The sequence below is a fragment of the Lissotriton helveticus genome, chromosome 2_1 (assembly GCF_964261635.1).
Source record: "Lissotriton helveticus chromosome 2_1, aLisHel1.1, whole genome shotgun sequence".
Classification (NCBI taxonomy): Eukaryota; Metazoa; Chordata; class Amphibia; order Caudata; family Salamandridae; genus Lissotriton; species Lissotriton helveticus.
The window spans coordinates 948,315,476-948,330,168 of record NC_136059.1 but is presented as its reverse complement, the minus strand read 5'-3'; the positions used below and the strand labels follow the sequence as shown (position 1 = coordinate 948,330,168).

The window sequence follows — 14,693 nt, the reverse complement described above, 5'->3', positions numbered from 1 at the left end:
ACTAAATTGGCTCTCGGCAAAAAACAAGAGCGCTGGGGCAGAATGTGAAACACTGAGGTAGACCTTAAGGAGGCTTGGCGTCATTGTACATGTTGTTGCTTGCTGAGCTGTATCATTGTAGCTCTTCTCATGTTCTGCATCCTGAGTGGATGAATTTTCAGCCTGGAGCTAGGGCGAAGCAGCACCAAAGAAGAAGGGAAATGGAGACTTCAGTGGCTGCAGATTACCACGTTTGCTCCAGTTGTCTGATTGGTTCGCTAAAGACAATGAAGCCGCCTCCATTTTGACGATTGCCCGAAAAGCTGATTGTTCTAAAGTGCCCTTCTTTGTGGAGGCAGTAAATGCAAGCAGAAACATAAGGAGCTTTTGTAATGCACTTAACTGCTTCCCTCAGGGCTGACGCTGGCTCAGTAATGGGATATAAAATATTGGTCTACCCATTGTGTATAATTGTGGGAGCTTTGACGCAGGGTAATATGACGCTTACTAAATATCAAAGGAGAAACGCTGCTGCTCTCATGGAAAGTCTGGCACCTCTGCTTTGTTTATCAGAATGCCTGACAACAAAAAACATCTAGCGGGCCCTGCGCTTTGTTCCCTCACCTTTGTCAGCGAGACACTTTAGGATATCAAACCCTAGACTCAGCTGAATGACGACATAAAGTGATATTCTTGTTTTATTGCTGACTTTAGGCATATTTATAGAAAACATTGGTAGCTGATCAGCGAGAACCACCTCTCTGTGAGTGGCTGCGACGCATGGAGTCGACCAGCGCCGCATGGCGGGCCTGCAAAATAATGCTAGGCAGTGGAGGGGTGGACAAGGTGAAGCAGACGAGTAGGAGAGGTAGCCTGAAGAGAAGGATTAGGATAATGGGATATTCTAGTTGGTGAAAGTGAAATTGTATGAGTTATGGATCAGGAAGAGACTGATCTGTCCTAATGTTTGCTAGAGTGTTAGTGGACCTTCTGAGATCAAGGTGCGCTGAAAATTGTGATCCATAAGGTTCCTTAATCTACATAATAATACACCCAGTTACTTAACTTTCCCAGTATTTGGGGTCTGCTCTGTCCTACTGACATGAGAGAAAGTGATGGGTCTGCTGTGTCCTGCTGACATGACAAGAACGTGTCCTTTTAAAGCTCAGTGTGCGCCTCCTCACACAGCACTCTGCTGACCATGCTAACCTTCTTTGCATAGCCCCTTTTCTTGGGCTATTCTTCGGGTGACCAGAGCTGATTGACGTGCCTTGTGTTCCCATATTTGACAGCATTAGGCCACAAGGAGTATATCTTCTGAATATTTTTCACTGTGCTTTAACAGCTTCTGGTTATATCATTTTTAGCATGCCACGGTGCAATCACCATGCACCAGTAGGTGAATAGAATGTGCTTGGTTGTCCCATCCCACTGTTGCTTATCCTGAAAAGGCTTGCTTCCATTGTTTGAAGAACATTAACTCGGTGGGTACCGCCTGCTCTGCCAGGTGACGGCTTTAGAAGCCCATAAAGCTGATGCAACACACAGCTCCAGTTGTCCGAAATACTGGGAACATAATACCCATAAACTGGACCATGTAGGAGGAACTCTACAACCATTCAACATGGTAACAGTGGCCCACATATGTGTCTATTCAGGTGTGAGATTTGTGATGTTCATCAGAAGTAAAGGCTACCCTTGCTTAACATCCACAATAGGAGGCCCTAAGTTGATTAATCTGGATCACAGTTGGAGACCAACCTTAGTGATAAAAGAACCGTCACATTGGCCTCTGTGCCGCCCCAGCAGTTTCCAACCAACATCCAGCGAGCAGGAGCAGCACATCTTGAATTTGAGCACCTTTCTGCCTCTCCTATAAGATTAGCTGACTTTAGTAACAACGCCTCTACTTGCCTTGGGCTCCCACACTAACCATTATTGACTTCATAATCAAGTCCCTGGCCCTCTGCTCCCTCCAATCCTGCACATTCATTTCAATTAAACCGTAGTATCCCGGATGCTGAAGCATCTTCTCTGATGCTGAGAGGGCCCTGACTATCAAGGATGGCATCTCTCCTTTTCACACCTGTGAGACCACTTAAGGTCTGTAGGGGCCTCTGGTGTATGGCATTGTACATCCATGAGGGCCTACCCTAGCCTTTGAATAAATGCGTAATGCTACCAATCAATGCAGGAGGCTTTTCTACCTTTAGATGGGGAGACGTTTTGTCCTTCACTTAACTGTTTAGCAGTTGCGGGTCACCAGAGCAATATACTCTTCACAACAACCTTCTCTGTAATCTTTCTGGCTCTGAAATAGTCTCTCCAGGCTGTCAAGTGGAAGATGGCTCCAGTGTACATTTAGAACACTCTGGCTTTTGTTCTACTACCAGGAAATGTGGGGAATGGCTTACAGTATCCCAATGTATGCTTGCAGGGTAGCGTTTTTCTCAGTGGTTCCAAATTTGGCTCTTGTTTACTTGATCAACACCACTTCCATACTGTACCTGACAAGCAAAAGGGTGCTCTTTATCAGTTAGCTCAGATTGTTCCAGCGTTTGTTGGCAGCCTGCTTAAAAAGTGCCATAGTATCATGCTGTTTGTGATTCTCAGGTGTCTGAAGCTCAGTATTAGACCTCACAAGTTGGAAGTGTTTAACACCGCGGCAGATTTCCGCCGCGGTGTGGGCGTTCTATTAGGTGGGCGGGGCTCCGTCAGCCGTTGGCTGACGGCAGCACTCGTGAGGTAGTGGTTGGCCGACGGGAGCACGCAAGGGGCTAAGGATAAGAACAAGTGACTCACCACAACAACCCCAGTTCACTCCATCCACAGACCGCTTTGCATTAAAAACGCCCATCTACCCAAATAAGCATAAAGGGCAGTTTAATTTCCTCTTTTGTACCTGTGGATATGTGCTAAGGGAGGAGGGTGCATACGTTGGGGCTGTGGCTCTCCCAAGTGGCTAAAATATTAGGCTGAAATTACAGTTCATGTGCATTCTAGTGTGCCACAATAGCCCTATGCCATAGTAACATGAAGGATTCAATGGTTTGTGAGGTCCAGAGTCACAGCTGAGGATTACTTGACGTTTCTTTCAGGTCTCGCCTTGGCAGCTCTGTCTCTTCGTGACATGCTGTATTCAGAATATGCAGTACAAAAGGGGGTGGTGATGGACGGAGCATCTGAACCAATCAAACACTCACACCCAGTCAACAGATCTGGGTTTAATCCATCACTGTTCTTTAGCCCACTCTGCCACCCCAGTTCAGACATGGCCATATGCAAATCAGTCTGACTCTGTGCCTCATGGGAACAGTCCAGCCTGAGCTGCCAAGCCATGCCTTCCCTGGACTGGAAACAAGCTTCCTAGGACCGGTTTCCGGCATTTCAGCTGTCTTCAGCCAGGCTTGCTTGAATCCAGTGGCAAGGTGAGCAAGGGACTCACATCTGAGCATACCCTGCCAACTTATGGCGAACAAATCTGTACAAAAGGGGGTGGTGATGGACGGAGCATCTGAATATGGGCATAAAGCTCCGCCTACTTTCCACCCATCTTTTTAATTGGCTCCTGTCCCTATCCTTTGTAAATGGTAGTTTCTCATTGGTCATTAGGCTTAGTAGTCCCTCCTTAGTATCGCCTTGTCTTTTCTTGTAACCTCCGATGAGGACACCCACTGTTACATGAGTTGTTACGCCCTAGGTTTTTATTACAGCCTCGAGGCAGTATTTTTCTAAAGACCTTCAGACAGGATACTCACATGGTCCTAAACTAAGTTGGCAGTGGTTACTTTACTTGCTAGCACATCTCACATTTATATTAGACCTTCAATACATTTCCCTTCCTCTGCTCCACAGAGTACAACATAATCTGGAATTAATATAATAATTCTGATGTCACATTTCAAAGCTACTAATTGTATATATGGACATAGCTGTTTGAATGTACTCATGGTACTATCTTGCATGCAATGCATTATGGGTAGGGTGGATTTACCATATCTTCTGCAGGGTGCGATACCATATGTGACCAAAAGTTTATGATGCTCACTAGGGACCTCTAGGAGCAGCTTGCGGTACTGCACCTAGACAAGCAGTGCTGGTGCCTTGCTCACTAGGGACCTTTAGGAGCAGCTTGCGGTACTGCACCTAGACATGCAGTGCTGGTGCCTTGCTCATTAGGCACCTCTAGGAGCAGCTTGCAGTAATGCACCTAGACATGCAGTGCTGGTGCCTTCTAGGGACCTCTAGGAGCAGCTTGCGGTACTGCAGGGAGACATACAGTGCTGGTTCCTGGCTCACTACGCAAACATTTGCAATGCACTAGGTCTTGCATTACTGAAAGTATGAGCTATTGGCGTTGCATTATTATTTGCAAGCCAATACCTCAAACTATCAGTAATGCGAGACCTATTGCATTGCAAATGCTTGTCATGTAAACGTAGGGTGTAGGCCAGGAGCAAATAACAGTTCTTTCACAAACAAAAAATAAATATGCTAAGTTGTGTATGATATTTTGTAAACAACCTCCCTGTCACTCTTACTGTTTTATTTTCATGTCAGAACTTTCCCTGACTTAAAAAAGAAAAAGAAAAATGTTTTATTGATTTTTTGTAATTAAACAAACCGTAGGCGAAGATCTCTGTATACACCCTGCTGTAGAGTGAGGCATGGTCCATCACATGCGTTCTATACAAAGGGGTCCAAGCAAGCACTAGACCAAATCATAGTATACCCATGACTTCCCGTAAACCTTGCTGTGCTTTTGAGGACAACTACAGGTTGTATATATGGATTCTCCCAACTTAGCACACCAGTCCATTGCCGCTCGTCCTACACTTATCCATGGGTGTCTTGCTGCAGTTCAGTGTCTGGTGATGTCCCTTTTAGCAAGTATGGTCCCAGTCCCCACCAGAGTGTGATCTCCTTGGCTCTCCATGTCCTCCAGAATGCCCAATAAACTATACGAGGGGAGGTTCAAATGTCCCTACAAGGACCTATGAGAGAGCACCAAAAGTGTAATGCTAGTATGATGTAATAACCGGGAAACCACAGACCATGTGAGAAGTTGCCCGTACGCACCTCTGGATAAAGGAAACGAGTGGGTGCAGGGAGTTTGTTCTGGCCGTGACTTTTTAGACCTTTCTGTTATTATTGTTGGTAAATGCTTAATGAAGTTAGTACTGAAACTTGCTAATTGTTTAAGTTTAAAAAGTTGTTCAGTTTTTTTTTTTTTAGAAACAAAATGTATTCCAGACACCTCTAAAACTAGTGTATCTGTAGTTAAAAACCATAGAACATGCATTCTAGTATCATACTGATTTATTTGTGAAGTTTCAAGATTTTTTTACGGAAACGTATTGTAGTGAATATTTTTCAGAGGCGAAGATGAGTACCAAGTATGCAGGTTTTGTGTTTGTGATGGAGAGACATTTCGTAACTCAGTTAATGTGCACTTCATTTGTTCGACTTACAAACAATATTATAAGTTCCCAACTATGAGTCTGACTCTAACAGCCAGCATTCATACCCCACATTAAACAATATTTTAAGTTACTGCCTACAGAGAAAATGGTTGCTTTTACCTAACCAGTCCAGAAAAATTAGGAAAACCATGAAAGAGCACACAAGTTCCCAGTTTGTCTCTTGACCTCAGGGTGGCGTTCAGCCAGAACTTTTTGGGTTTCCATCAGTACTCAGCACTGTGGAACTAAAATCAGAACGGGAGTAGCAGCACTGTAAGAACTCATTGAAGGTGATTTTGATGACGAGGCAAGGTGTGAAGACTACCGCGGGCTCCAGAATTAAAGAGACCGTGCACCACACTTTAGACAGGACTGTACTTCCCTGTTTGGTGATGGCAAAAACCACCAGCCTGAACGGACTTTGTAGATGACACTCACCAAACCTAACACCATGGCTGTGTCCGGGTGTGCAATTTATCGTCTCATCCACCCATGACAGGATATGTAAATTGTCACGCAAAGCATGTTGGGGGCTTTAGCACTCGAGCTAACATGCCACCTGTTTGCTTTTAAAAAATTCTGAGTCTGATCACAAAGTTCTTCTTATTTGATGCCAAAAAAGATCCCTCATTTAGTCCTAAAGTGCCGCCTATTGCTCCTGGGTGGCTGAGTGCTCTATCATATGTTATTACTTATATCATTGCTGATGTGTACCTAGAACACAGCAACCTGGTGAAGGACTGTAAGGTGTGGGCCCGGGTTAGAAGGTCTTCAGATAGAGGTGAAACTAGTGCTCATCAGACTGGTTTTGTAAAGCATCGAGGGAAAACCAGATGAATGCAGGAGCACTTTGAAACCAGTGTAATGTGTGAGGAAATGGAAGTTATGTTTCCAGTGCACATAGCATCATATGTTTGCAGTATTAACCCACTGCTTAGATCTTATGTAGCAGACAGTCCAGAAAAAAGGCTCCCAGCAGTGTTTGATTCTGCTATGGCTTGTGCAGTGAAATTCAGCAAGTTTTCTGTGGAATTGCCACACTGCACAATTTAAAGTTCTATATTGGGATGAATTGGACCTGGTGATATCACGTGCATGTCCCATCACATTTTCCAGCAGCTTAAAGGCAGGTGGACAATGTGAGTGTAAAAGAACCAAGAACAAGTCAGCAAACGACCTGGTAATTCCAGGACATGCATCTTATTTATGACCCATTCCAAGACTAAGACGTCAAATGGCCAGACAAAAAGGGTGATAATAACACTCTATAATGGCAGCACAGGCCCGTTCTGCTGTCCCATTTTACTATTCAGTTCATAACGAGGCCTCAAAAGAGTAGTAGGGGAGGATCTAAATATGTACATGCTTTTTAAGGGATGGGCGGTGTAGTGATGGATGACACTGAAGTTAACATATCTAAAAAAAAAATTAAACCCTAGTATTTTTCAATGGAAGACTGATGATAACAATCGGAGAGGAAGTCTGTAATTTAAATTAGTAGATATATATAGCGTAGCTCATCACCCGGGAATGTATCCAGGCATTTTCCATGGGCACGGGGAGATAAAGTGATTTGCCCAGAATCATAGGATGTTGAGCCGAAGCCAAGACTCGAACCCGGATTCCTAGCACCGAAGTTAACATCTCTGGCCTCTGCGCCACATCCTCTTCAAGTCTTAATATGATGGAGAAGTTGGAACACCATAGACTTGGTTTGTGTTCATTCAAAGAAAGTGGAGTGGCTCACAGAATTGCCTGGCAACTGGTGGACAAATAATGAATTAAATCCAAAGATGCATAGAATTGATGTCGGAGAATGAGCGTAGCGAGTGAGTGAATGCGAATAAAAGATGATTAAATAGGGGCTGCAGCTTTGCTAATAAGATGGGCAAAAGCCTAGGTCTCACTTGGAAGAAAGGTCATCACTATTGTGAAGTGTAATAACATGGAACTTAATAACCAACAGGTAACCTAAAATGTTTTACATGTTTGTCTTTCTGAGTCGCCTCCTGTACTTGCACTTTGACAAATGTCATCACAAAATTGATAGGCTGTCAAAGGATATTACAGTGTTATAAGTCATACAGTAGTTGCTGGGGGTATAAGTCATACAGTAGTTGCTGGGGGTCACCCATATGCTGACGGTGTTTCTTTTGTGATTTCCCAAAGGCCAGACATCGATGGTGTGAACTTGTCTTGAAACACAAATATACGTCTGCGTATGGAGATATAGAAACCTTCCTGCGGGATGACCAGGTAAGGCACTCGTACTTCTTTTATTTAAAATCTGTTAAACATTTTGTGTTTTGGGGTGTGGGTGGCAGAGGTAACATTTTATCTATCTCTAGGGTGCTCAGATGCTAAGGCACCTGTAAATAAAGTAAAAAAATATAGCTCCCTTATCTCTTGTACATGGATCAGCACCGTCACCAGGGTGAAGCACCTGGGGCTATTTTCCTCAGGCCCCAATTTTTTCAGAGCTCCACACTGCCCTGCAGTGATAGATTCTCGCTAAGGCAGGTCACCCTAACGCTCACGCCACTAGATGTTGCCATAAAACCAAAGTCGGGCCCTGCATCACTTTTGGGACTTGAGCCCTACTAAAGCTTCTGATGGTATGGAATGGGACTAAAACTACAGTTTAATGTCCCAGTCATTCAACACTACTCACTCGACCATTCATTTGCGTCTTTATAGGAGTCCATGGGTTGAACATGATGTACATAATTGCATGTAAAGGAGCTATGTTCATTTAGGCAAAAGAAGTTCAAAGTGTAGGCAGCAGGCCGGTTGTGCAAGTGTCCGTCTACATCTGGGATTCTCAGATTGTGGATTTAGACTCGTTATGTCAGAGAATGTACTAAAAGAATGACCTCTTTTGACTGCCAAAAGCCCTTCTAGTGAGCCACACGGTTTTGAGAAGGTGATTGCCAGGGCACAAGTCGTAAAAAAAGAAGTGTGGTCGACACTGTCACCGGAAGTGATGTCACAACAGGAAGTGACGTCACGAAAGGTGCCGAGCTCCTCGTCCCAGAGAGGCAAAAGAGTGAAGTCCAGCTGTTTGGCAGGGGGGACGGCGTCCCCCCGGTAAAATAATTGGGGGGGACGCCGTTCACCCCCGTGGTACCCAGACTCGAACCCTGGTAATTGGACTGCTCAAAAGTCCTTTGAAAAGGTGAGTTTGCGCTCTTTGTGTATTAGTGCTTTGGGTTTTTGGGGGCCCCTTGTTAACTAGCTACCAACAACACTGCATTTTGCACACTCTTCCCTTGGTTGAACGATTTTTGGTCTGCCTCTCGTGCTGCTTTATATGTTTTAAAACTCAGAACAAAAAAGGTATTTGCTACAGGCCCAGCCTATTGGCTTAATTGATTTAGTTGCACTGTACTGCACCTCTCTCCATTTTTAAAAATTTTTTTTTACACCTTTGTCCTTCTCCCATTTCTGCTGCCTCCCCTTTCTTTATAGTAGCCCTAATTTTCAAGAAGGTTTGTTGCACCTATAAATACATGTGCTGATTTTTCGCTCCATCTCTCAGCTTGCCATTGCTGCCATCTTGTTTGTCCTTTAATGTCCTCCTGCCACGCACTCAGTGTCACCATCATGCAGCCTGTAGAGCAGTGCGACCTAGTCTCTCTGGACTGGATTCTGATATGCCATCAGACTGAAAGCAGCACTGGTGCTGAGGGAGAAGGGGGTTGAAAGATACAGTTGAGCTTCAATGGAGGTTCCCTGGATTGCCTGTTCTGCAGAACCTTGAAGGATTGCAGGACAAGATCATGTATTTAGAAGGTGTATTTTAGGCTCAAGGCTTCCAGGCACTGGAACACATTACGTTAATCTATGACACACACAAAGCATAGAAAACTGGCAGGATGCCATGGAGTCTGAGCAAGCAGGATGAAGCTCAAGGGTTCAGTACGCAGTAGAGAGACATAACAACTAAAGGTAAACAAGCAAGAAAAGGAAAAACAGAGCAATAGAAAAGATGATGTCAACTGGAAGATAACGAAGAAAGATAGATAAGACTGAAAATGACTTCACTCGGAACCATGCAATTGATGCTTTGCAGATTAGCAGCTACAAAATAGAATTCAAAGGGCCCTATTTTGTCTCCGACGAGTCAACAAAAGTTAAAATGCAGCAACGTGGTAAGAGCCACCAGAAGAGAGCCCTTTCTTCCGGGTGCTGGTGTGGCATGTTGTCTTCCGTGACTTTCCTGTTTCCTTGCATGAAGTCACACGATAAAGGAAGCACACCCTCTAAGGGTTCTATTTCACCTCGAAGATAAACGCAAACATTCTTTGTGCAGTGAACTTTGAAGCATCTTCGCTTCACAAGAGTTGCATTCCCATTCAATTAAGTTGGGATCTTTTTTATGCATTAAATTGCAGTTTATTCCAAATCAGAACATGAACTTGAGAGTTCCCATCCCAGTTTGGAGGCTTCTTTCTTAAGAGCATAGCCTCGTTCTCCATCGTTCCCTCTGCTGACGACCTTCGACCCCTGGCCCCTTCATACAACCTGCGTCGTCCTGGTCTGTCTCAGTGGAAACAGTCGACGAAGGGAGAGGAAGCTCAGCTTTCGGCTCTGGGCCTGGCAGTGGGGATTTACTACATCTGGAGGACACACTTTATATACACAAGGATGACAGAAAAACAGAAAAGCACGAATAATGGAAGGAAAGAAACATTGTCAATGAAAAACATTCTCCTCACAGTAGCAATATGCAGTAAGCCTCATGACAGACCCTGCCATTTACAAAATACCACTACACACATATTTCTTTTTAATTGGACCAAAGTATAATTGCAGATGTTTTTTCGCTTAATTTTATTCAGTTTTTCGTCCGATGCGATTATTTTCACATCCAACCCTCCAGAGTGGTTGTGATATTTGTTGGTATTTTCCAGTCTTTGTGTCTTTTAGGCTCTATGCTTTCAAATAGTGTATGATTTAAACCGAGAGTTAATGTTGTTAATCGTGACAGTGCATTTCCAAGATGTATGAACACACTATTATTACTTTGCCTCTGTATTCATTGCATGGAGTGGCTAATGTTTACGAATATCTCGGTGGTAAATTGGAATTCTGCATGTTTAATACTGCATATAAACACACACAAACCTGCATACTCTTAATCTCCACGTAGGTAAACATAGGAGTAGATATGGTCCACGTCTGAACCACTTTCAGACGGCCACTGAGCATGCAGAGGTTACAGGGCCCAGCCGTGGTGGTGGGGGCCTCTTACACCCGATGCCCAACCAACTATGGATCCTGAGCAACTGGGCCAAGTACCCCTTCTGCACTTGGCTCTCAATGGTAGCTGTGGTCGAGCAATTAAGGCTCCCTTGGGATGGAGGGTGGGGGGCACGGGGGTGAGATGTAGATACAGGTCAGTGAACGCGACTCATAACTCAAAGTGCAAACCATATGAACAATAAATCAATGTACACTCAAATACTTGCTTTTATAAGCAAACGTATTTTATTTCTAACTCTGCACATGCAAAGGAATAAGACATTCAGAAGCAACAACACAATCCCTTTGGAGTCAGGGCTCTAGTAGTTGTCAGGCAAGTCCCTGTACCACCCTAATTCATGTAACATGTTTGGGGTTATTCAAATTCATTGGAGGTTGTATCCAGGGAATGCGGACTATTAGGCCTTACTAAAGAGACCCCCTTTATTTCTTCAGCTTTTGGGGTCTTTGGTGCCGCACCACCATTAGCAGCGAGTCCTGAGGGGCACAACCAGGTCATGTATCGTCTTACCAGCTCTGTGCAGTGGGTGCCCTCAGCGTAAGCACCCGAGAGTCCTACTCTGCTAGATAAAATCAGGCTGCCCACGCTGCAGCACCTGACAGCACAGGCTCCCTCTCCTGAGCAGTGCTGTAGTGATGGGGGGGGATATTCCTTTCTTCAGCCCCCGTCTGGAGCTAGCGTGGTTGAGACACCGTCCACAGCATCCTAAGCAGTCCTCACTGGTAGCTAGGGGCAGTTCCCTCGCAGTGCGGGTCAACCCACCAAACGTAGCCTCGGTATCTCCTTGAGTGGCAGTACGAATCCTTTGGCAACGTTGGTATCGACAGCCCCTACTGGCATAATGGGTTGCCGCAGTATGGGATAGTATGGATGTAGGCTCCTACAGCACAAGGGTCACAGCCTAGACGATTGCAAGTCTCAACATTTCTCAAAGTAGCAACTTTACCCGTGGTCTCCTCTGGCACACTGGTACAGGTTTAGCAAGACCCTCACAATTCTCAATTCATGGCTCAGTCCACAGCAGCCCTCTCCTGCCATACAGGGGTCGCCGAGGCGACTCTGCATACTGGCAAATACCTGATTGGTGCACAGCCAAGTCCTCACACCTCTAACAGGAAGTCCTCACAGTAGGGTTAGCCACTGGACCTCGTTCCCTCTTCCTTCTCAGGGCATACTGGTCTTGGCACGTGGTCTTGGTTTCCCTGGTTGATGACCCCTCACCCAATAGTGAGACTAGCAGTTTTTTCCCCCAGTCCCCGGTCACAACCAGAAGTCTTGGAGCGCTTCCCCTTCTCACACAGTGACCATGTTTGGGATATCAACCTCCTCTTCTTATAGTCCATTTCCAGACACCAAAATGTCATTTTGCGTCTGAGTGTTTGAAGTTTTATTTTGGGGGTACTGCTTCTTTTGAAGTGGACACTTATTTTTCTCCTTTCCTCATGAAAGACTGTCACAGCAGGCAAGACTCTGAACTGGAGTCCCACAACATAATTCATGGGAGTGACCAAGTTCACACCTGGATGCGAGCCTCTGTGATATGTGCATCTAAAGGTTAATCCCAGACTCCCAGTCCTACTCTTTATGATTCCCTTATCAGCTGCATCACTTTTTAGATCGAGCCTGGGCAGTGTGTGCGTTGCTCTGCGAGCCATGCTGTATTTGAGTATAGACTTTAAGCCCCGCCCACTCTCCGCCCATATTTGTCATTGGCTTGTGTCATTGTCCTTTGTAAATGCTGGCTTCTGATTCGTTAATAGGCTTGTTAGTCCCTCCTTAGTACCGCCTTGTCTTCATTTGTAACCTCCCATGAGGACTAGCCCTTTTACTCTTGCTGTTAAACGGTATGTCTTATTTAATCTATAAGCACTATTTTTCTTTAATGAGTGTCTCCTGCTGCAGGTAAGAGATGCTTTCCTGCAACATTCTGATTCAGAAAAGGGGGTGGTGATGAACAGAGTGCCTGAATTAAGCAGACCACTCTTACCCAGTCCAAAGATCAGGGCTTGATCCATCACCGTTTTCTAGCTCACTGCACCATCCCAGCTCAGAACTTGGCTATATGCAAATTAGTCTGTTCCTGTCCCAGTGCATGATGGGAACAGGGCAAACCAAACTACCAAGCCAATTCTTGTACTGGGAAGGAAACAAGCTTCTGGGGACCGGTTTCTGCCATTTCAGGCGTCTTCGGCCCGGCTTGCTTGAATCCTGATGGTGCAATGAGCAAGGGACTCACATCTGAGTATACCCTTCCACGCTTATGGTGGACAAAATGATTCAGAAAAGGGGGTGGTGATGAACAGAGTGCCTGAATTAAGCAGACCACTCTTACCCAGTCCAAAGATCAGGGCTTGATCCATCACCGTTTTTTAGCTCACTGCACCATCCCAGCTCAGAACTTGGCTATATGCAAATTAGTCTGTTCCTGTCCCAGTGCATGATGGGAACAGGGCAAACCAAACTACCAAGCCAATTCTTGTACTGGGAAGGAAACAAGCTTCCGGGGACCGGTTTCTGCCATTTCAGGCGTCTTCGGCCCGGCTTGCTTGAATCCTGATGGTGCAATGAGCAAGGGACTCACATCTGAGTATACCCTTCCACGCTTATGGTGGACAAAATGATTCAGAAAAGGGGGTGGTGATGAACAGAGTGCCTGAATTAAGCAGACCACTCTTACCCAGTCCAAAGATCAGGGCTTGATCCATCACCGTTTTTTAGCTCACTGCACCATCCCAGCTCAGAACTTGGCTATATGCAAATTAGTCTGTTCCTGTCCCAGTGCATGATGGGAACAGGGCAAACCAAACTACCAAGCCAATTCTTGTACTGGGAAGGAAACAAGCTTCCGGGGACCGGTTTCTGCCATTTCAGGCGTCTTCGGCCCGGCTTGCTTGAATCCTGATGGTGCAATGAGCAAGGGACTCACATCTGAGTATACCCTTCCACACTTATGGTGGACAAAATGATTCAGAAAAGGGGGTGGGTCCTGCAACATTCAGCGCACCTTGCGCGCTTTCACTTTCCAAGCAGACGGGACATTGACAGCCGCTTCTTTGAAATGAACTAGGTCTCACATTTACAAGAATTTGAGCTATTGGCATTGTAAATGACAATGCCTTTTATTTATGTGTTAATGATCAAAAACGATAAATAAAAGGCACTGTCATTTACAATGCCAATAGCTTAAACTCTCGCAAATGTGAGACCTATTGCATTGCAAATGCTTGTCTTTGTGATCTATCACTGAATAAAAGAGGAGTCTTTTGAAGTGTAAAGAGTCTCTTCCTTTTCACCTCCAGTGTGTGTCATACCAAGCCCATAGGAATGCAGCAATACACAAATCTGTCTGGGGGGAATTCCTCTCCTCCTCATGTCTTCACCAGGCAGGCCTGGTCTTCCGAAAATGGAACCTAGGGTCCTCCATGTAATGTACCATTGCTGGCACATTTACTCAGTTTACATTTACAGCATTCTTACTGTCCAAAGCTCTCCCCTCCATGCATTGTGTCATTGTGCCATTAAACGTATACATGCATTCAGCACACACACTCAGTCTGGGTGCACTGTTCATACTGAAGCGTTTCTGTATTTAACCAGGTGTGCTTTTTACACACCTTGTCACACTGCCAACACACACAGTCCCCGTGCTGCACAACAGTTCACCCTTCATGCATTGTACCTCATGCAAACACACAAACAAACGGTACATGCTTTTATTGTGCACAGATTGTGCAGCACTACATCTCCAATGTAATGTATTCCAGGTATACATACACACATGCACTCCAGTGCAGCTCTATCCCTGTACTGTATCCTGCCCAGGCACACATCTCCAGCGCAGTCACAAATCCTGCTCTACGAAGCACTACACGTCTACCTGATCTAGACCAAGGGGTGAGTTAAACACACAGCAGTTGAACTTTTAAAAAGGTGAGTGAGCCTGTAGGCCTCACTCCAGTGACAGAGTTGATAGGTCCTGTTCAATA

General features: G+C 45.2%; 1 protein-coding gene across 2 annotated transcripts in view; it reads left to right on the top strand.

Annotated features, from left to right (window-relative positions):
• AOPEP (aminopeptidase O (putative)) overlaps positions 1 to 14,693 on the top strand; it is a 1,755,563-nt gene that overhangs the window by 1,712,290 nt on the left and 28,580 nt on the right. For both annotated transcript variants that reach the window (XM_078675698.1, XM_078675697.1), the window contains one exon: positions 7,611 to 7,697. In XM_078675698.1, the coding sequence (XP_078531824.1) occupies positions 7,611 to 7,697 (87 nt within the window). The remainder of the gene's footprint in view (positions 1 to 7,610; positions 7,698 to 14,693) is intronic.